At 42.6% G+C, this 23,308-nt stretch overlaps 1 protein-coding gene across 2 annotated transcripts in view; it reads left to right on the top strand.

The window, feature by feature from the left end:
- Positions 1 to 373: 373 nt before the first annotated feature.
- Positions 374 to 23,308, top strand: part of VRK2 (VRK serine/threonine kinase 2) — a 36,539-nt gene continuing 13,604 nt past the window's right edge. For both annotated transcript variants that reach the window (XM_058021333.1, XM_058021334.1), the window contains exons 1-8: positions 374 to 447; positions 591 to 731; positions 9,419 to 9,474; positions 9,979 to 10,048; positions 10,381 to 10,468; positions 10,606 to 10,714; positions 11,877 to 11,969; positions 18,417 to 18,549. In XM_058021333.1, coding sequence (XP_057877316.1) covers positions 596 to 731; positions 9,419 to 9,474; positions 9,979 to 10,048; positions 10,381 to 10,468; positions 10,606 to 10,714; positions 11,877 to 11,969; positions 18,417 to 18,549 — 685 coding nt within the window. In that variant the 5' untranslated portion in view covers positions 374 to 447; positions 591 to 595. The remainder of the gene's footprint in view (positions 448 to 590; positions 732 to 9,418; positions 9,475 to 9,978; positions 10,049 to 10,380; positions 10,469 to 10,605; positions 10,715 to 11,876; positions 11,970 to 18,416; positions 18,550 to 23,308) is intronic.

The raw sequence follows: 23,308 nt of genomic DNA, 5'->3' as shown, positions 1-23,308 counted from the left end.
CGCCATCTCCCTCATGATCTCCCTGCTCCATCTCTCTCCTTCTCCGTTTCCCTTAACGTCCCTGCTCCTCCGCGTCCCTTCTCCCGGAGCGAGTAGCCGGAACTCCCGGGACACACCGACTTTTCGGTCACCATCTCCCCGCTCCGTGCCCCCGAGGGGAGGCGGTGGCTGTGGCACCGCCTCAGGGCGGGGCTGAGGGGAGGCGGGAATGGCGCGCGCCCCGCCCCGCCGCGCTGAGGGCCGTGAGGGGGCGGCTGCGGGAGTCCCCGGCCCGGCCGGGGCTGCCCCGGCCCTGCCCCGATCCCCGCCCCGGGTTTCCCCGCCTCGGGTTTCTCGGCGGGAAGACGGCGTCCCGCCAGCCATTCCTCCTCCTCCGGCTGCTGCGGAAGTGCCCGGCTGGGAAGTTTGCGGCCGGCGGCGAGGGGAGGCCGGGGGGGCTCTGTGGAGGTGGGTAAAGGGGAGCGGGCTGAGGGACATCGCACCCCCTCCCTGCTCTGTGCTGGAAGGCAGAGCGCATCGAGGGATGTTGTTACCACCTTCTGGCAGCAATCTTTCAACAAGCTTTCTCTTTCGTTTTCCCGTCCCTCAAGGTACCATGCCGCCCAAAGGTCCCGGCAAAGGCAAGCTGCCAGTCCCGCTCCCTAAAGACATGATCCTGAAAGACACCGAAGGAAAAACCTGGAGGCTGGGCAATCAGATCGGCCAGGGAGGATTTGGCCTGATCTATTTAGGTAAAATACTGCTGATAATTAAGAGTGTGACTTGCAAATTTTTTTGTAACTTCCTGAACTGGAAAAGGCAGTAATTTTTAAAAGCGTGGTTTACATGCTTTTGGTGATCCTTGCTCCAAGCGTGGTTTTCTGGGCTGTTGTTCCTGCTCCATTCCTGCAAGTGATGCAGAGTGTTCTCCGTGGCCTGTCCAGCTCGTTTTGCTGGATACTAACACGATTTTCTATGGATCTTGAGTGGGGTAACCCAGGTGCCGCTGTGTCAAAGCACCGCCAGGTGATGCTTTTCAAAGTAAAAGTGCTTTTCTTAGGCATGGTTTTGGCCTTATGTCGCCTCATGCTCTGTAGCCCGCTTTCAGTTTCTGCTTTTTGGAAGTGTTATTTTCTGCCCAAGAGTAAATTAGTTTTAATCCAGGAAATGAAACAGTAACAATACTTAGCTGGGTGCTGCCTCTGAATTCACATCTTTTCAGCAGAGGTGGAAACAGTGCTCTGTATTTGCTCTGGCCTAGATAAGTTTCTGTGACTCCTTCAGAAGAAGCCGCTGCATTTCAGTCAGTTTGTGCTCTGTGAGGAGTGAATAGCTCTGAAAGGCAGTTTGTAAAGCATTCTGGGTCACTGCAGAGGGTGTAATGTATGTTGCTGTTGCTAGTCTCTGAAAAAGAACAAATCCTGTGTCCAAGGCAGTTATTATGAGCTTGGTTTTTCTTTTTTTTCATGGCAGCATATAGAAACTAGTTCACAGTGTCTGTTTAGAGCGAAGTTGAGCTTGTATGGAGCAGTGAGGAATCAACTAGAAGCAGTTTCCTGCATTGTCCATGAAGCCTAACATGATCTCTTTGAGTTACAGTAATATTAACTCTATTTGGAATATTGAGGCTTAAAACTTAATAAGCAAGTCACTCCTATACACAATCCAGCTTCCTTTTATGCAGAAATCAGCACACAATACAGTAGCAGTACATCCAAGAAGTTCCTGTGGTGAAGTTTCTGGTTTGGTTTCCTCTGGAATTTTTATGGTTCACACTGTTCCTCACTGCTCTGCAGACAGAGCCAGTGGGAATGACGGAGGTTTCAGGTAACAGAGTTGCCAAAGGGTAGAGCACTTGTTAAAGTTTTTTCTTTTTGGTACATCTTACTACCTTGTTATGACCACCTTTGAACCATTAGTTGGTTACATTTGAGAGGTGCTGTGAGCTGGGCACATGAGGAAATGGAGCCTAACATGGGCTAAGAAGTAAACGTGTCTCTGGGACCTTCCATTCCGAGATAAAGGACAGGGAGATGGGAACCTGCAGAAGTCTCCCACAGACAGAAGGCTATGAGGGAGCTGGGGATGCAGTGCAGAGAGCAAGTTTGTAGTGAGTGTAGCTCTCCATGTGTAGGACCAGTAGTGCTGTCTTCCTGAATCCCTCAGAATGTGGCTCTGTCATTCCCTGCTGCAGCCAAATCACACTGGACCTTGAGGGTGGCTTAGCACATGGCATTCAGACATTCCAGGCAGATTTGAGTTTTCTGCCTGATCACAGAGCCCACCAAGGTGATTTCTTATACTGAGGTGTTTGTTGTAGTTTGGCTCCCACTGAACTGAGGTGGAGAGCAGTCAGTGGATTAGAATGAGAGTCAGGGACTCTTGGTATTACTATTCTCTGTTTTTTGTAAGTGACAGCATGGCTGAGGAAATGCAGCTGCCACTTTTGTAATGGTATTTGTGTTCATTTAATCCCTTCTTTCAGCAGGAACAGTGAATGCTACCTGCAGCACTGCACTGAAGGCTCAGTTCCCCTTGTAGCTCATCAATTAAAGAGAAAATGGACATTCATCCCTAAGTATTGACACTGAAGCTTTCTCTTTTTGTTGTCCACCTCTTGATCTCTGATGTGTTTATATTAAAGTTTACCATTCAGCAGCTTCTTGATGCTACAAAATTCAGTTGTCTTTGAGAACCAGGGGGAGTGAGGTAGATGACAATTTTTTGTGGTTAAGATACAGGTGTTTGAAGACACCTCCTTTGCTCTGTGTTGTTCAGACCTGTTTGAGAACATCCAGAGCAAGGTGTGAGAGGACCACTAACTTTGAGAGAAGGAGCTGTAGAGAGGTGGGGGACAGGAGGTTCGATTGCCTGCCAGGTATGAAGAGCACAGCCCTTTTACTAAAGTAAAGGTTAACTTTGCCAGCTATATCTTTTAATAAGTATTTTTACAGTAGCAGTGTAAAGATTTTGATGTGGTTGTTAGAGCTTAATTTCCCATTAAGGATATTCCATACTCCATTAATCTATAACAACGTTCTTGAGAAATTTTACAGTATCTCTGCAAAATCTATTTACTAGGGGTGCATTTTGTGGAAGAGGGTTCTGTTCACTAAATCAAAGCTGCTGAAAGCCATTTACTGACCCTGAGTCCCAGGATACAAATGTAGGGCTTCAGAACTTCTAATTGTGGGCATGAAAATTCTTCAGGTTCTGCCCTGCCTCACAAATGCTTTCCCTTGTTCCCTGATGATTCTTACTCTTCCCATTCTGTTCCAAATTGTTGTGTTGCTGGTGCTGCTTTGCTCTCAGGTAGAGCTGTTCCCCCTTTGGTAAAGGGAGCAGAATGAAGAGCACCTGTGGAAGGCTGGGACATTGGTGCTCTCACAACTCTGGTTTGTAGCCCTGTGGAGAGCAGTGGAAAATGAACCAAGAGCTGAGGAGCTTTACATTCTCTCATTTATCTCTCTGATCACAGCCAGTAATTAACACCAATCTTTATATAAATCATTCTCTAGTCCTGCTGCAAGCACTCTATTAATGCACAATTTGGACTGAAAATGTAAATGCAGAAAGGTCACACAATGTTTTGTTAAGGTTCATCTGTCACGTGGAGCCTGCTGCATCCAGTGCTATCTGCTTGCAGGCTTCTTTCTCATGGAAAGGGATGATTCTGATAAACAAAAATATTTTTTAAAATTTATGTACAAATGTTTGTTAGATGGTGGTTTTTACGACAGACCTTACCACATTGTAAATGTGTTTTAATTTTATGAAGCTCAGGAAAGTAAGTATTGATAAAGTCAACATTGAATTGTACCCTGCTTGGAGATCAGTGTAGCCAGTGCACTTTCCTCTCCTTATGAGGTTTTTTTCTCACATTTTCAAGGAAGAGAGAAAAAATTTCTTCCTGAGCAGTGATTAAATGAGTGAATATTGTTTTTTAATACCAGCAGTACAGGGAGCCCTGCTTCTGGAGGAGGTCTGCTAGGTCCTGTTCTTTTAAGCTGGGGTTGTAGTGCAATCTAACTGCAGATATTCTGGGAATCAGGCTGAGGTGGGAAAGAGAGTTTGTTTCTGTTTCAGACTAATTTCCATGGATAATTTGTATAGTTGTGAGCAAGGGATGTACCTGTGTCAAGGAAGAGAAGCATCAATGGAAGCACACTTGGTCCTGTTGTTCATTCCTTGGTTTGCTTGGGAAGCTGCTTTAGCAATTGCTTCTGGAGAGACAAAGTCCTTCAGCAGCTGCCTAAATTGAAATAATGCAGCAAGTTAATTAAAAATGCAGTAAAATTATACCAAAAGATAAATTCAGTATGGCTTTTATTAGCTCAGTGGAAGGACAGATCATAATAGCAAAGCCCTGCAATTAAAAGCACTAGCAGGTAACTCAAGTTAGGGATGGATTTTTCTCAACTTCAAGGTGAAAAAATACCTGCAGGTGTGAAAATAAATTTGTTAGTAGACAAACACTACTTCAGGTAGGGTCTTTTTGTCTAGTCACTAATAATAACTATACAAATAGAGATACTGCAAGTGCCCTGTTTGTAGACAGACTAAATTATAAACTTAGTATGATTTTGCTACTCAGAGGCTACTTAGGGCTGCCTGACCTGCACTATCTCAAAAAGAGAAAATATTCCTTACCTTTACTAGTTCTTGCTGGTGAGTGCTTCCTCTGGAATCTCCCCATTTCTTTTTTTCTTTTGGTCCCCTGTAAGCTGACAGTCTTCACTTGGAATGTGTAACTCATTTCTGCACAGTAGTGGAGAGCCTGCTACAAAGCCTGCAGAGGTCATTGCCCTTACAATGCAGTGTTCTACTACATCATGTGTTGGGATTCTTCTTCCATATGCTGAGTAATCCTGGGAGGTCAGGAGAGCAGTTTTGGTGGAATTTATTTATTATTTACCTTCAGTGGGGGATGGAGGAGGAGCTTTGGAGGACAGCTCAGGTACCTGTTGCCTCACAGAGGGCACTCCTTCAGTTGTCTTTGGCACCTGTACCCTGCTGAAACTGGCATTGTGTCTTCTGAGTGGGCACCATGTCAGACCAGCAGATGGGCTGCAGCAGAATCTTGCCAGAAAACAGTTTGTGCATCAAGTTTTAAATATTGGAGGCCTGGGCTCCCATCTGAGAGTGCTGTAAGAGCAGGCCATGCAAAGCTTTTCTGCCTGGGGTTAAAGGATGTGTCATCCCTATTCCAGCTTGAAGTAATTAACTTTGAAAGTCAAACAATTGGCTTCCATTAGTGTGGCATACAAAAACTCTGGTGAGTCAGGATTAAGGTTTCACAGAAACACAAGTAAGAAATGTTGTGAAATTGCTTTACCAGTACTGAATGCTCTTAACTTGGAGGCATTTGGAGTTACCTGCAAAACAGTAGAGCAGTTGAACATTATTTTGTCCCAAAATCAGTTTAGTTAAGTCTTGCAGAAGGTGGGTCTAGTGGAGGGTTATGTATCTGTAATCTGTATAAAACCTCTCTACACACTTAAAGCTAAAGGAATAAGAATCTTGAATAAAACCTGGTCAAAACCCTGCTCAGCAAAGAGTCTGTCCAGGAAAAGATGCTGCATCTATAAAGTAACAGAGAAGCAGAACTTCCTTAGGCTGCAATGAAAGTGGGGTGTAAACACACTTCAAACATGAAATGTTTCAGTTTTTGGGAGATATTGCAGTGTCAGGGAGGGGGAGGCAATGTGCTTTGTTTGCCTTGGCACCTTCCCTATGTAGGTAATAGATGAAGTTGTGTTTAATAGCAAATGCTGTTTTTTATTGTGTGCATTTTGTTTTTAGTACTTCTATTGCTGCAGCTTGTGTCCTTTTTATCATTAGATGCTCTGAGCAACACTCCTTCCCTGCTTTTACCCAGTGAATTTAACAGCTCTTGGCTTGACTTGAACAGAGTCAGAACTTCTCCAGCTTTCTTTATAGGTAGCCTGTAACTTCAGAAATGTGGTATTTTTGAGATTGGTTTAAATTTCTGCAAAAGCTAAGCTGATATATCACTCCTCAGGATTAGCTAATGAATGGGACAAAGCAAAAATAAAATAGTAGCAGCTAGAGAACTTTTGAAAATACTTTTATTTGTGTTTCCCAAACAAATCCATCCTCAGAATATCCAACAGTGGCAAAGACACCAGCTGTGGACAGGAGCAGGGCTGTTTCTCCAAACTGCCAAATCAACGTTGTTTTCTTTTCCACTGTGTAAACTTTGTCAACAAAAGTGGTTCTGTGAGAGCCATTGAAAATATTTCACCATATTCCAAATGTGACTGCCACAAATTAACTGCTGAAACTACAACAAGCACGTTTGAACTGGCAGAGGGAATTGGCACATTCCTCTGTCAGGCTGCAATTGTGCTGTGTGCTCGGTAGGAAATGGCAGTTCAGCCACAAACACCCTTTTGTTACCATTGCTGGTTAACATTTAGAGAGTGCCATTAATTAAGGATGTGGCACTCAGCACCAAAAAGGATGAAATTCATGGTTAAGGTGGATGATAAGGCCATAACTGCTGTGCTGGGTGCAACTGGGGTATCCTGGGCATGGGTTAATTCCAGGTGAGGTTTTAGTGCAGGCACAGCAGTTGGGAATCATGGCTGGGATGTGACTCTTACTGCCCTGCTTTATTTCAGAGGGCATTTTAAAGCTGTGTGCCCCACTCTGGTGTGCTGGCTGTGACTGTGAATTGAAGGGGAGGGAGGGAAAGCAGAGCTGTGCCCTTTGCCCTCTGCAAATGTTTTGTGAGACTCCTCTTGGCATGAGGTGAAAGCAGCCCCAGCCTCCGTCACAGCTACATCCTGCACCAGTGCTCCCAGTCATGCAGACAATGGTTTGGGTTGTGTGTGCCTGCCTACACCCCCTCCCCAAATGTCAGGGGTTGTGCATCTCTGGTTGGCAAAAGCAGCAGAAGCTGGGAACTTGTGCACTTGTTATGCTATTTTAAGGGCTTTTTTGCAAACATAATCTCACCATATAGTGCTTCTGGTACCCTCTGTGAGTGCTTATCTGCCATCAGGGACCTCCTGCCTATCAGCACTGCTCTCCTGCAGAGTTTCTGCTCACTGTCCTGCAGTCTGCATTTACTGATTGTAATATTATAAATAGCCATGTGCTACCACACAGAACGAGGCTAGCACATGGCTAATTACGAGTGTACAGTAATTAACTATGAGCTAAACTCGCAGGAGAGTATGTGGTGCTGGTCTATGAGGTATGTAATCAGACTGTTTGTTAAACCTTGGGAGCCTTTCCAGTCTGTTAAATAACTATACATAGTAATGAGACAATTTTTTAAAAACCATTTATGTTTATTTATGGACAAAAAAATAGTCTGTCTTTTTTCTGAGTTGTGACTGGAGTATTGCTGGTTGGCATCTGAATTGGGTGGTTAAAGTGGATTAGCAAAAGGTGCACCTACAACTTCTGCTCACCTGTATGGGTGAGACTGACTGTCCCAGCATTGTCTGTGTCAGAGATTTAGTGCTATTTGTGGGGGCTGTAGTGCCTTGTTCCATGTATGTGCAGTAAAAATACCTTTTTTCCTTTTGTACACTTGAATGGAACTCATTTCATGGGGCACCTGTTCCAGTGTCCTGTTGAGCTATGACTTTTCTCTCTTTTCACTTTGTAACCATTGCTGGTTATGTTTGGGTTTATTTTCCTTCAGGATGTGTGACTTTCAGTGTGACTCCAGAAGCATCCAAGCCAGCACAGTGTAAGAACCACGGGGGTGAAGCCCTTTTGCTGGGCTACCTCCTGTTAATTGCTCCTCTTCATTACCCTGACAGCTGTTACTCTGTTCCAGATTACCATGAACGAGGCCTCTTTTATAAAATGTCAAGAAGTCTTCAGGGAAGTTAGATCAGCCTCTTTCAAATACATTTAAATTTGATACTTGCCTACACCTATCAAACCTCTGTTAAGTAACTTGGTATTGAATTACATTTTCTTATCCAGAGGTTTTTTTCTGATCTGTGCCAGTGAAATGAGCACATCAAATTCTGTTTGGGTGATGTGATGTTGTTGAATGCAGTGAAAACATATGGGATGTGCTCCTTTTACTAATGTCTTCTATTAACACATATTCTATATGTGGCTGAGAAAAATGAAACACATAAATGCCTGAGCCTTAATTCCCACTTCAGTGCAAAAATATGGTAAGAGCAAAGTGTACCAAAACTTCCCTTCTAGTAGATTTAATGTGTGTTCTGGATGTGACTGTGTCTTGTGTGAGTCTATGGACAGTTCACACCTTCCAATGCTACTGTTTTAATATTTGAATTTTATTTTAATGTGTTATTAGCACAGCAGCATTCACATGGGCAAGTGCCAGTGGGGAGCCTGTGGGTGTTTAGGGTGTGTACCCTGCCAGATTCATCCAAGATGCTGAATAGAATTGAAGGAAGATGGCAGCTGAAGGAAGCAGTTCATTGTAGAAGTATTTTTATGCCCTGACCATCAAAAACAGTAAGCTTGGATGGTTTGATTAGATCCAAGTTTACTTGATTTTTATTATGTGGTTAAAAGAGCTCTATTTTTGTGTGTGCTCATGGTTGAAGTGTTTCACACCTGGACTGTTGTTGGCATTTGATCATTATCAGAAGTTTGAAAGGGACACTTATTTCCTAGGAATTGTATTTTTTCCCTTTCTTCAGTGATGATTCTAAAAGATGATTTAGTCTCATTAAATTTTAATCCCAGTGTAGCTCTATGTAGCCTCAGTAGTATCAGAGAGAGCTGATAGTTCTCTCAGGGTCAGAAGAAAATAGGATTGCATTGTCTGTGCACAGAGGTTCTGTCTCCTGGGCTGTAATTGGCACATGTGGTCAATTATTGTTTTCAAATCTCTACTTGCACTGAGAGGCACAATCCCTCAGCTCCCCTTTAGGCAGGTGGTGGCTGTGCTATCCCCAACTTAGGCCAGTGTCTAAATAATGCCAGAATAGAAATCAAGGTTCTAGGGCCAAATTAATTTGTGATAGAGGAAAGCAGACAATCGTGTCTAGAGGCATAATGTAGGTCAGAACTTTAGAGTGGTGTCTTTGTCACGACAGCAGATTGACAGCAACCCAATACAGTGGTTTTCCAATTGGCTGGAATGGCTTAAACAGGGTCTGTCCTAATGGAATGGCTCATTGTGGTGCCAGTGTGCACTGAGGACATCCTGCTTACTCCTTAATTAACATCCAGGGGACACTTCTGAGAACAGGGCTTCAAATTGCTTCTCTACTTGTTGATTAAAATTTCTGTGTGTTGGTTTTGTTTTATATTTCTTTGAACTTGGCATAGCTCTGACCTTTAAAAGCAGGAATCCAGGCCATCTTTTGGTGTGTGTTTTTGGTTGCCTGACTCAGTGTTAGCTCATTCTTTATTTGCAATTACATTTTGTTGCATACAGCTTGATCTCCATCTCTTTGTTCCTTTACAGCGTCCCCTCAAATTCAGGTTCCTGTAGAAGATGATGCAGTGCATGTCATTAAAGTGGTAACGTGCAGATCTCATTTATAAATTATTAACTTGCATACAGTTCTTTCTCTTAATTATCCACCCTTATTTTCAGCATTTGGTCTTTATTGCATGCTTGTTGCTTTTGGTGCTCTGGGTTTTTTATATCCTTTGCCTGCTTGGGGATATATTTGGCATTTCCATGACACACAGTATTTCCTTGACTTGATTTTTTTCCTTGATTACAGCCCTTCAATAGTGTAGTAAGGAAGATTAGACTATGATCTCAAACACACCTGATCTCAAATATTTCTGAAAATAGTGTCTTAAATAATATCTAAAAGAATCTGTGTTGTTTATGAAAATGCATTGCCAAGCAACTTTGCTTTTTAGCTACTTAAATTAAATTTCAGGTGGCATGGAATCTGGGAGATGGGAGATAAAAGGGGTTTCATTCTCTTGTTATTTCCTTTATGCTTCTCTTAAAAAACTGTTGTCTTTCTAAGGCCTTTTATGATACCAACTTTATTTGTTTCTCAACAGGAATATCTTGAAAATGGCCCCTTGTTTTCTGAGCTGAAGTTTTACCAGAGGGCAGCAAAACAAGAGCATAGTAAGTAATGTCTCAGGTAGAGGTAATGACAAGTCTGGGTTTAACTACTTTTGTTAAGAACTGTTGCTTTAGAGCTTGAAAGCCAGAACCAGTGCCAGCTCATGCAGTGGTACTTCTGGATTGCTGTAGGTTTTGTTATTTGGGTCTTGGCCTTGTCCTTTCTGGTCAGAGGAGAGAACAGAAGCCAAGCAGCCAGAACAGGGCCACATTTATTGTCTGTACACCAAGGAATGGACTCCAGAGACAGGCCAGCCCCAGGACAGAGAAAACACCCCAAACCTAGAGTTCCCAGCTGCCTTTAACCCAATGTTATGTTCTTCTTGTTATTGCAGTAAGAAAATGGATGAATCTCAAAAAAATAAGATGTTTAGGAATTCCAGTGTTTTGGGGATCAGGCCTGGCTGAGTACAAGGGAAAAAGGTAATGAGATAAATGGTAATTAAGCCTCAGACTGACTGATGACCCATTTTCAAAAATGGAGATTTAGTCCTTTCAATCTAACTCAAACTTGCAGTCATGTCTTAAAGGATTCCTCCCTTTTCTGCATTTCCTCATAGCTACAGGTTCATGGTCATGGAGAGACTGGGGCAAGACCTCCAAAGAATCTTTGAAGATTGTGGCAGCAGGTTTAAGAAGGAGATTGTTCTGCAACTTGGGGCACGGATGGTATGCACAGAGAGAGGAAATTGCTGTGTCTCAAATTTGCTGAGTTCAACTAGAGAATTATCCTGCTAATACAGCTCCTTTAGGTGGCTGCTGAGTTTAGACTTAAATGTGTAAATGCTGTGTATTTTCTTATTTCTCCGGGGTTTTTTAGGGAAAAAGGTATTTAGTGGAAAATCAAGACTCCCATACAGACTGAAATTTGGTCAAACCAACTTTTTTTCTAATGGGTTAAAGCACAGACCATCCACTTCAACCTGTGTGTCTAGACTGAGATGTGTAAGCCTATTCTCATGTTTCAGCATGTATTGATTTTTTTTCAGTGTCTGAAGGGTATTGTATTAGACATCCATATTTGTCAAAGTTCACAATTGCATGCCTGAATGCCAAATTTTCACTGTGTTTGCTGAGCACACTGATTATACAGGCCAGGATTTGGCCAGTCTGCAAATACCAGTTTTGTTCTCAGATGGGTGTCACTGGCACATCCCAACAGAAAGTTACATACTTGCTCCTTTGTAATATGATTTGTATTGTGAAACTGTGAATACTGCTGAGCTCAGGTGGATAGAGAGTGGAGTAGAGGCAATGGTCTTAAGTTAGAGATGAGGAACTCTTAGACTGGATGCATCCAAAGCATCTCTTTAACCTAAATAATTTTTTTTTTTTAATTGAAGAGCTTTCATAGTCACATAATTGATAAACTTGTAACACTCCAAAAGTCAGGATTGGCTTGTCCTTTGGATGAGTTGCTGAGTGCAAATGTATTTTTTAATAATTAGAGGAGCTGGAGGTGTTGATGCAGGGGGCTGTGACATGAGATGCTGGTCATGTAATAACTGGCAGGATCAAATGTATGCCAGACCTTTAGAGCTGATGGAATGTGATCTTTCCAAGAGCTTGGTGTTCTCAGCATCTCCTCTGGTGTTTGTAAAGTACTGGTTTCCTTCTGGCTCTGTGATTTAGAAGCTGGTACTCAGGGAGTTCCACAGGGATATCTCAAGCAGAGTATGGCTTGTTTCTGCTTTGCCATCATTAGTCCCAGCAAAATTTGTCAGCTCAGTCTGTGTAGCCCTTGGTTCCTCTGTCTAAATGAGAAATATTTGGGGGCAGAGTGGAGAAGATGATGATGATGTTCTGTCCTCTGTTCTGAACTCTTTCCTAGTTGGATACTTTGGAGTACATACATGAAAATGAGTATGTCCATGGGGACATTAAAGCAGCAAATCTTCTGCTGGGCTACAGCAATCCACATGAGGTGAGTGTGTTTACTTAGCTACACTTTTACTGTGTTTATAACCATTGAAAAGTTTTAAGTTTTGCAAATGTTTTGCTTTCCCAATTCACATATTAAAAGGAGTTTATGCATGAACATTCACATCCCTCAGAGCAGATCTGAGAGTGGCTCTGTGGAGCTTGAGGGCTGTGAAAGAAGCAGGACAAAGCTGGGCTTTGTTCCTTCTGTGTTCTGCTGACTGGGATAGTGCTATGGATGAGTAAACTAATGAAGAGGATAAATTGTGGGACCTAATTGCTGCTCTAGGTTATACCAGTAAAGGATTGGATGTGGCCTATTGTACTTTCATTCTGGGAAATTCTAGATTTCTAATATTGCCATGAATTGTTTCCATGCCCTAACTCTCCTGTCCTGCTCACTGTAGTGGATAGAACAGGTAAGTAGGATTAAAGTTGCTGTTCTCTAGCACTCTGAAGCCAGCCTTGAAATGGAAGTGTTTGGGTGAAATGTTTTAAAACAAATCTTTTGGTCCTGTCGTATTCCACGTGCTCTTTTGATGTCTTTATTTTCTTCAGGTAATAAAATCTAAGTATGCTTTTTTAATTGGAAAAAAATCATTTAGGAAAAAAAGGACATTTCCAACTTCACTTAAATATAATTAGCTGTAAGCAATACTTCTTTCAATTTTGGTTTCTCTGCTGCTGTGATAAAGAACCAGATCTTGCAAAGTGGCTCACTGCCATTGGAGGTGAACATTTGAGTATATCTGCTCTTTTTAAAAGCTTCAACTTAAATGGCTGAGTCAAATTTAACTTGTCAGCTTTCTGAAAGACATCATTTGAAACACAGCATGGCTGTTTAAGACAACCCTCGTTTATACAGTGGGAGCAGCCAGTGCATAATCACAGTTTATGGTGTTCTGCTGAATCCAGAGTAGGAGGCTCTTTAGAGCCAAATTGATCTGCAACCATTAGCATAACTCAAATGACTTTTCTTTTGTCTTGGCTATTGTATATTTTTATGAGAGCAGAAATGCTGCTGTTTTTCAAATTGCAATCACTTTGAAAGTGTCCACTTCCAGTAATCATAAAATGTTAGGACTTTAGAGCTGACTTGGAATTGGGCAGGTTGCTGGGTGATTTTCTGATTTGTTTCATGTGTTATTTGTATGAAGACTGTGCTGTACTTTCATTTGCTTTAATGATAGTAAATTCATTGACAGGTTAAAAGTAAGGTACTTGTGAGTTACTGGACAGCAGTTTTAGTGTTTGTTTTCTAGAGTTTATTAAATAAAAGAAATCAGTAGATGCTCCAGTTTGAGTAGCTCCTAACTCAACATGTACAAAGTGTACATCACTGTTGGGAGGTTTGCTGCAGAATTTTGTTTCGCCAAAATTTCTGTTCCATTGAAATTATTCTATAAGACTTTTTACGAAGTTCCCATTCTAGTTCAGAAGTGCTAATGAGGAGAATTTCTAATATTTGCTTGCATTTCTATGGTATGAACTAAATTTTAATTCCTGTATGTGTGAAATGTTTGTGCCACCTTTCTCACTCTGCCAACCCAGTGAATAACTCAATTGCCTTGGTCTTGGTTGTTTTTTTTTTAAATGTAAAATGATCAACATAATCTCATAAATAGGGAGTGAGAGCATCTAGCCTGTGGCAAACTCCAACTCAGGAGTACAAGCCCAGGGGCTTCTCTAGCTCCAGTGGGAGTTGGCATAATAAAACTGCCTGACCTAATGATTTCTGTTATGAGATTTTTCTAAATTTTAATGCCAGTGGGTTCTTTCTCTTTAGGGTCTAGGATTTTAAGAGAAAATATATTGTAAGTGTAGAATGTTGTAAGTATAGAATTAAAGAAACTTGTTTTTAAAAGAAACCAAGAACTCATCTCTTAAAAATAATATTAATCTCTATTCAAAATATAATTCCATATTCTGTTTTGGTAAAGAGAGATGAATCTCTGTTCAAAGAAGCAGGTGTACCTTTATACTGAATTCTATCTTTTTTTGCAACTGCAGAAAGTCAGTAACAAATTTGCATCTTGGAACACACATCAACAGTCACTAAATGACAGAAAAAAATGCAATTTTCCTGTGTTAAACTTCCTGCTGCTGGTCTCTCTCTTCTGTAAATTAACCTGGTGAATTTACACCAAAGCCAATAAATAAGAGTCCCCTTTCTCAAAGGTCATGTGAAATCCATACTGCTCTCCCCTGCTTTCTGTGGCACGGCAGAGAAACAAATAAAGTCAGGGTGCTGTCAGTGTGTGACCTCCAGATGATGGTTAGAAACGGGGAGAGGCTCCAGTGAGTGCCCTGAGAGAGCTGCAGATGTGCTCACAGGGGCAGCAGGGCCATCCCTGAGTTCCAGGTCATAGGATCAATTCTGCACTCAGTGGCTCTGAGCAGGGACATGCACAGCCCATGAATCTCACACAGGCCTCAAAGGAAACTTGGAGTCATCAGAACTATCAATTACAGGTGAAGCAGTCTCAGGGCTGGGGAGAGTTAAAGATGACTCATTGCATGCTCCTAACTGTATGATGAAGCAGAACAAGCAGCATTGATGGACTCTGAAAGAAATTTAAATCCACTCATCTCATTTAAATGGTGACGCTATTAAGAGGGGCAAGTGGTCACCAGACAAGAGCTTAAAATCTGCATTTTAAATAAATGAGATTTGAGAGAGCACCTCCTGCAATCACCTTGTAGCATTTTTCCCCATGGATTTTATGGGCAGACATGTTGCAGACTCAAGTTTGGGTTTAAAAGCTGGGAATTTTAATGGTATGTGCACCTCAGTCCTGATTTTAAGTGTTTCTTAGACCAAGTCAGTTACATTATAGAACTCTGACTTGATTATCAGAGATAGAAAAATACAAAATTGTTTCAGAAGATACAGAAATCATGCATTGATCTTTTGGGAAAAAGTTGCATGAAAGCAATTCTGACTTCAAGCTGTTTTTCATTGTGAGGTGAATCATCATGATTCCTGCTTTTAGCCCACTGGGACAGACTTGCTGAAGTGCAGGCGAATTGAAAAAAAATCAGATCTTCTCTGTTCTCCTTCAGGGCAGAGATGCCCTGTGCCCCTTCCCCTCTCTCTGCTGGTAACCACCATGGACCTGAGTCTGCCTTTACCCTTCTTGTAGCCCAGTGCCCAGCTGAACCTGACAGCACTCTGGCCATTAGCAACCAATCTGCCTCTTATTAGCAGGTATCTACTTAATTATTTACAGTTATGACGTAAACTAGGAATGGAAACAGAGAAAATCACTGTACTTCATCCTTCCAGCAATAAATCTCCTGCTCTGTCCTTCAAGATAAAGGGAATACCACGAGAATCCAGAGGGCCAGGCTAATAACTGCCCAGCTCAGTGCAATTAAATATCATCATGGGTCCAGGTTGTAAGAATTGTGTGTGTTTAGCAGATATTTAGCACTTCAGACACCAAGCACTGTGAGGGAGTCGTGCACAGAAAGGGCAGGGAATGGCTGAAACTGTGGCTGGCTTCTCATGCTCACAAATAATTATTTGTGCCTGTGATGATTCACTTGACCAAGAGCACATTTATGTGTGCATGGAATTAAAGGTGAAGACTTTAGAAATCTGGCTCATGGTTGGGAACAAAAATCTATTAATGACAGACTGTGCTAAGCACTGCAGAGCCTTTTACAGATAGGGCTACTATGTAAAGAAGAGAAACCTGAACAAAAACAAGAGTTAAAATAAGTGAGTGGGAAGGAGTGTATACTGTGCCACAGCTAAACCCAGCTGTTCTAGGCTTTTCCCTGCTACACTTTCATAATCTACAGCACCTTTTCTTATTCCAGTGTCCTGTTTGTCTTGGTTGCTCTGCTCTGTTTTGTTCTTTTTTTTTTTTTTTTTTTTTGTTCTTTGTTTGCTTTTCCCCCAAAAAAGCATGCAGATAAAAAATATTTATGGTATTGAAACACATACTAAAACTGCCTTAATTTTTGTCAGTATTCTCTAACACTCATCTGCTTTTCCCCTTCCCCATACCCTGAAAAAATCCACAACAACTATAAACTCTAAATGAACTACCTCTACCGTGTTCTGAGCAAATTTGGAAGGGCATGCAGTATTACATTATCAAAAAGTGACAACTAGCTATAAAGAACTATATATCTTTTTAATGATGAAAGGGTTATAATGAGAATTGATGAAATGAAATTAATGGTAATTTAAAATAACACAGTCATTCTGATAATGGTTGTGGCAAGGTTGTAACAGTGCCTTGCTGGTTTTGTACAAGCTGAAGGGGATTGATTTTTGTTGGTGGCCAAGAGGCTTTGCCTTGAGAGGCTGCCATGTTTGTGGACAAAATCTGATGTGAACATTAAGGAAGTGATAAATGGCCCAGCTAGAAAGAAGCTGACCCGGTACACTCATGGCCAACTTTTGAGGAGAACTGCTGTCAGGATGACCCTGCATATGAGTGGCTTTAGGAAGCAGTTGCTTCTTTATTTCCAGGTCTTTCCATCTTCAGTCAGTGCAGGATAACTTAAAGTTCCTTCTCACTTCTAGGGTGTTTTCAGTATAAATTGAAAACTGCTCTGCTGATATGGCTACTGAAGGTGTTTTATGCAAATCCATTGGTTAAAAATGTGCTGCATTATGGAGCTACCTTAAAAATAAAAAATTGCAAACTGACTGTGATAGGATAAGTGGTGGGGGGTTAGGTTTGACTAGCAAATATTTGTGGCTGCTTTCTGGGTGGCCTGGTGTTGGTATGGTTTGAAAGATCACCAAGGCTGGGCTGTCACATGGGAGTCTCTATCACATAAGCTGGCATGCCCAGCCCAAACCAGAGAGCTGCCACAGGTGCTGTGGGCGTGTTTTCTTTCCTAACAGTTGAAGTCTTATTTTAATGTAGGCATAGCCTTAATTTTTAAAGGTATTTTATCTTCCTATCTATGTCAGAAACCTGTAGTCAAGCAGAACATAGCACAGCACTGAGTCTGGAAGAATGCACCTCCTAGGCTCCTCTCTCCTTCCCAGCCCACAAAGGAGGCAGCAGACTCACAGAACTTGGTTTTTAGGGTAATTTGAGTGAGTTCTCTGGCTGTGGGCTCAGTTAGGGCAGACCAGAGCATCAGGAATGCACCAGAGAACGGATGCAGGAGAAAATCAAATCAGTCAGCCCGACCGAGCTGATGCCCTGTCCCAGATTTTGTAGCCATCCATGCCTTTGGTCTTTGATCTTGTATCCCAGTTTGGCTGGGCTGTCAGGTGAGAAACATCATCAATAATCTTAAAAGCCACCCCCCTGCAGGAAGTGAGGGCTGCAGCCCGGCTTACACGCTCCAGATAAGCTCAGATCCTGCAGCAGAAACAGTAAAACCAAGAGACCAGCAATCCCAGGATTTGAAGCTGCCTGCAGCACAAACAGGAATCAGAAGTTGAACAGAATGTGCTACAAAGTAATGTGTTACATTTTCTTGAGGCTTTTTTGTTTGTTTGTTTTTGCCTTTTCCAGGACTGACATAATTAAATACCAAGTGAGTGCCAGGAAAGTTTGTTTTAGACTTTTTTAGGATAAACTGTTTTGTAGCCAAAGAGGAAACTAAACTAACGTTCAAATAAGATGTTTTTCTTTATCATGTAATAAGATTTAGTTGCAGTGATCTCTATGCCTTCAGATGATTTTCAGCTTTTGCCCCAAAAGTCCGTGGATGGAATGCTGATTGTGGCACTATTGCAGTACACACAATTTGGGCCAAATGTTTTTTTCTCTTACATTGATTTAACCCCATGTATTTGCTTCAGAGTAACTGAGAGACCACAGTTTGGTTCTGTGGCTTTTTAAAATGCTTTCTAAATTCAGTTTACTGGGTTTACTGGGTTGGGGAGGGCTGGTTTGCTTTGTTTTAGCCTACTTTGAATAGTTGATGTAGGAAGTTAGTGACAGTGGCATTCCAAAGAGCTGGATTACAGGTGGCCCAGTGCCCAGGAGCCCCAGTCCAGTCCAGCTGGGGAAGCTGCTGCCTCTTCCTCTGGCCTTGAAGGTGCACAGAAGAGTTGAATTGGAGGAGTCTCAGCTGCTGGAAAACCCAAATGGGGAAGGGAGGGAGTGTGCCTGCTGAACTGAGGGGAGGAAGGGGTCCCATAAGCAATGTGAGGCTGCATGAAAGGCATATTGCAGTTTATGATGTCTGGATGCCCACCTGGAGAGCAGAGAGCTCAGGAACAAAATGAAATGACTGAAATCCTGCTCGACTCTGAAATAAGATAAGAGTATAGTAGTGGAAGGATTTAAATGGGGAGGGCAGCTGTTATAGCCCCCAGTTGTACATATTTTATCCTGAGGCACCATTTGGTTTAATAAAATTTAGATCTAAGGCTGTCCTTAACCTATCAGTTTCTTAAGACTTAATTATAAAGGTTATACTTTCAAAGGACAAAAGCATTATTCATTTGTCTGTTCATGTCTTCCAGGTTTATCTTGCAGATTATGGACTTTGCTACAGATATTGTCCCAATGGGAACCACAAACAGTATCAGGAAAATCCTAGGAAGGGCCATAATGGGACAATAGAGTTTACCAGCATAGATGCCCACAAGGGAGTAGGTAGGTTTCTTTTTTTTATTTCAGATGAGTGATTACAGAATGAGTAATCAGGCTGTGAGTGCTGCTGTACACAGGAGAAGCAGTGTTGGGGATTGCTCAGCCCCTGGTGTGGTGACCTCCTCGTGTGCCTGGGAATGCTTCCCCAGGGCTGGGGGAAGGGCAGCAGGACCAGCCCTGGGAAGCTCTGCACACACAGCACTGGACAGCCCAGGACAGCCCTGAGAAGAGTTCAGCATCAAACTTCACTGGTTTATGTTGGGAGGGCTGGTTTGTGCTCGCTGTGCCCTGCAGAGGCAGGATTTGCTAATGCTGCATTGTCAAGGAAAAGGGTTTGGAGTCTGCACTGTCCTTTAGGGAGAGCTGTGGCTGTGTCACCATCTGTGTTATGGGAGGGTATTTCAAGATGACATTCCTTCTGCAAGGAGAAAAACCTTTTCTCAAGCCATAAAGTGTTAACTTTTTGAAATCTTTTTCCAGTAGCCTTTCATATATCTTACTTATTTAAACTCACTTTGATGGTATTGGAAACACATTTGCAGGTAAATTACATACATAGTCCTTTTATTGGATATTGATTGTACTGCCTTGCATTCCAAGGCAGACTTAATTCAACAATTCCCTAATTAGTTAAAGTCATAACCTATGTCTTGTATTCATTTACCATTAATTAAACCTTAGCTGTTTATTACGCTGCAGTCCAAATCCAATAGCAGACCCATAGAGCCATGGAGAAGGGACTGGGAGGTCAATATTGAAAATATATGGTGTAAAGTCCCACTGATGGCTGCATTGTTCACAATCAATATGGTCAATGCAACACAACTTTCTTAGTTGCTATGTCAGCAAGACAAAAAGTCAATTCTAATGTTATGCTAGTGAAAAAAATGGTGATTATTGAAAAACTTTGACTCTTGCTACAAAAGAGTGTTTTTGTTAACTTTTCTTTCCCCTTTCCCCTCCTTCACCCCCAAGATCAGCTCAAGCAGGAGGGATGGTTTGCTGCTGCCAGCTTGGTGAGCATCAGTGTCACCAGTGATAACTGCAGGAATTTGTGCTTGTTAATAGCTGCTGAACTGTTACCTTAAACTAATACTTTCTAACGAGTTTTAGTTGGCACAAACAACTGTATATTATTGCTTTTTCTATTAAAAGGACCATTGACCATGTAATGTAAAGGTTCTTGATAATTTGCTGGAGCTGTTAAAACCTGCAGTCGTTTAACTCTGGTCATTAGGAAAAATGAAATAAGACTGGCAAGTATTTCCTGCTAAGACAACTGCACCATTTCACCTGCTAGAAAATATTTTGTGGTGAGGAGAGCATCTGTTTTGGACTCTTGTGGCCCTCCCAAGCTTGCAGGCTGCTTTCTGGAGAGCTGACTCTGCCTGCTTTGCCTGGTAGAGTGAGTGGTGTGGCTGTACATTGGTATTCAATGTGGATGCTCTTTGAAGGGTAGGTGGAAGCTGGGAAGTTTGGGATTTGGCTGTTGGGTAGTTATAGCAGCCAGTTTGGTAGTGTTTGTGGATGGGTATGTCGTTACAGGACAGAGAATTCCTTCTATTTGAAAGTGCAGGGAAACTTTACAGGTGTGCAGAGGAAGCCTGAGGTAAGTTTTGCAATCTGTGTCTCAGATAACCTCCTGAAAGAGCTAAAGTTGTGATGGAATTGGTTAAAACCAGAGGACTCCACCAAACAAAATATTCAGAAAGATAGTTTGAGGGACCTTACCCCTCCTCTTACACTTGAAAAGTGTTTCCTTGATAGCTGCAAACAGAAAATCCACTGATTTTTTTTTTTTTTTGTGCTCCTGCCAGAAGAGACTGCAGAACATGATGTGGGACCTGGTATGTTGCAGAGCATCCAAACTCTTCACATGGAATGCCAGCTCTGACCTTGTGATGTCCTGCTTTTGTATGGGACAGAGTTCATTCTATGCCAGCAGCTGGTGCAGTGCTGTGGTTGGGTTTAGGGTGACAATGACACTGACAGCACAGGGATGCTGTAGTTGGTGCTGAGCAGGGCTTCCCTTCAGGCAAGGACTGGTGAGTTCCCCGTGCTCTGGCTCTGAGGAGCTGCCCAAGGAGCTGTGAGGGACCTGGCCAGGACAGCTGAGCTGGCCAGAGGGATGTTCCATACTGGGATAACAGGGATAAACTGGGGGGTGGCCAGGAGGGGTCAATCACTGCTCAGGTGCTGCTGAACAATTCTGTTGTGCATCACTTCTCTCTCAGGGGGTTTGTTCCTTTCTTTACCTTCCTTTTCATTATTATTATTTTTAAAATTTTAGTTCAACTATTAAGCTGTTGTTATCTCAACCCATGGATTTTAACTTTTTTTCCCTGATTCTCTTCCCTGTCCCTCTAGGGAGGGGGAGGGGTGAATGTTTGTGTGGTACTTTAATTGGTGGCTGTGGTTAAACCACGACAAACAGCCTGAATCCAGGAAGAGCAAACTGCCAGAGTTTCCCCACTTGCAGCAGAGTTCTCAACATCCCAGGAAAATCTGCATCTGCAGGGACTTCTGTTGGAGATTGCAGGGGCACAGCTGGCAGAACACAGCAATGGGTTCCTGCTCTCCTGGTGTGAGGCTGAGAGGCACAGACATGGCTTAGGATGCTGAAAAACTTCCAGCAGCTGGGGCAAAGGGTTTCTTTGCTCAGCCATCTCCTGGATTCCCTGCTCATGGTGCAGTCTCAGCACAGTCTCCTGTACAAAGTGAGGTGGGATGTTCTGAAAAGTCTTTAAAGACTGTGGGCAAATGGAAGGTGCAGAGACAGCCTTCATTCTGGTGTCACTCAGCTTTTCAGAGTGGAGGGCTTTGTTATTTCAATGCTTCAGGAACATAATTCTCATTTTTAAATGTTATTTTATATAAATGAGATCCTTTCCAGAGGGCATTTCCTGCATGTGTGTAGCAACATAAGTATCTCAGCCCCCCTGAGCAGCATCAGTGGCTGTGCTGAGCCAGACAAATGAGAACATTTTGACTAGTTCATGAAGCAGCTACTGAATACATGCAGTGATTTGAGGGACATGCTGAAGCTTTAACAAAATTAGGAATTTGAAGTTTTGATTCAAAAGTGCCTCTTGGCAATGCTTGGAGCTGATACCCTCCTTGCACAGAGCCAGTCAAATGCATTCCCTTCCCCGTAATTTAGGTCAGTGCTGGAGTTTCTGTGGTTGAATGAAGATTTAATGGGAGGTTATTCCCCAGGATCTCCATGGAGCTCACCAGGTGTAGAGTGTGCAGTACACTGAGATCCAGGAAGGTTCCTACCAGTGGCCACTGCAGGGAAACACTCTGGGGTGCTGGGATTGGTCTGTGTTCTCCTGACAGCCTCTGGAAAGGCCAGGTGGGATGGATGTGCTGTTCCTGTGGAGCTGCATCCTTGAGCTGTGTTTGGAGTTCTGGAACCAAGTAAGGCCCAGCCTGGCCTCTGCACAGGATCCAACCTGCACCATCAGCATTCCTGGATGTGTGGCAGGATCCCATCCCAGCCAGGGTGTGGGTATTTGAAATTAAAACCCTTTTTATTCTGATGCAGATTTCTCAGGGCGCAACTGCCTCATTGGTTTTAGTGTCTCATTGGAGTGTACTCACTGTATTCATTTTTAAAGACCAGCCTGTATAAACAGTATTGCATTTTGGTTTGTTGATTGATAATTAAGGAGAATTATATCTGTTCTCAGTGTACATTTAAAAAGTTGTTACGTAGTTAGTGTTAAAAAGTAATATTTGGATCAATGGCTCCTATGGATTTTTGTAGATTTTCTCCTCACTGAGGCATGCAGTCAATACCTAATTTCTCTGGAGATTTACTGCACTTAACATATTGAGGTTCTTTTAAATACTCCAGTCCTGTGCATTGAGTGTGTAAGCCCAGTTTTAATTTGCTATCATTGATGAACATAAGAGTATGAAGTATCTATGCTGAATTCCCTCCAGCATATATTTGTGTTTGCCATCGATCCCAAGCTGAGTCCTCTCCCTTCTCCCAGCATTTCACAGGAACTCTGAGCAGTGATGCCATCTCTTGCATCAGTAGAGACCCCACTGAAGTCTGTGCAGGACTGATCTCCACATCTGCAGCAGTAAAAGCTGCTTCCCCCAGGAGTGGGGACTTTGGGCAGGCTTCTCTGTGCCCCTCACGGGGGTTATGAGCTCCTTGAGCTCCGTCAGACACTGGCTTTGTCCAGGGCAGTGCCAGCCTTGGGCTGCTGGCAGGGAAAGCCCTGCAGCCCCTGTGCTGGTTTTCCTCACTGCTCAGGCAGAGCTGTTCAGTGGTATTAAAACCACAGCTCAGTGCTTGGCCATTTTTCCTGTTCTGCTGACTAAAATATGTGCAGGGTTCATTTTGTGAGGAAGGATGTGCAGGAATATAAACACCTATGCCTGGAAACACATTCTTTGGGAGCCTGCTTCCAGAGAACAGAGCTCTTAGTGCCTCTGGATCAAGTGGTTGATTTGGCATCTGTCCATGCATAGTTAGGATTCAGAGGGAGCCTGCAGGAGTTTTTTCTTTTTTTTTGTCGGTCAAATGAATTATTGATCTGCTGCAGTTTGATATGTGTTTCCCAAAGACTGTGTACAGGACAAACTGTAAATCCTAAATAATAAAAGGAAAATATAACCAGTCTGGCAAAAAATGGGTGGAACTTTGCAGTGGGAAATAAATAAAAAGATGGTTTAGTTCCTGAGTGTTGGGATTAGAAATGTGTGCCCAGCAGAGGAAGGAGCAGGAGGTGGTTTTAAGTGAAAG

This window comes from Melospiza georgiana, chromosome 3 (assembly GCF_028018845.1).
Source record: "Melospiza georgiana isolate bMelGeo1 chromosome 3, bMelGeo1.pri, whole genome shotgun sequence".
NCBI lineage: Eukaryota > Metazoa > Chordata > Aves > Passeriformes > Passerellidae > Melospiza > Melospiza georgiana.
The sequence above is the reverse complement of the archived record's forward strand: the minus strand, read 5'-3'. Positions and strand labels throughout refer to the sequence as shown.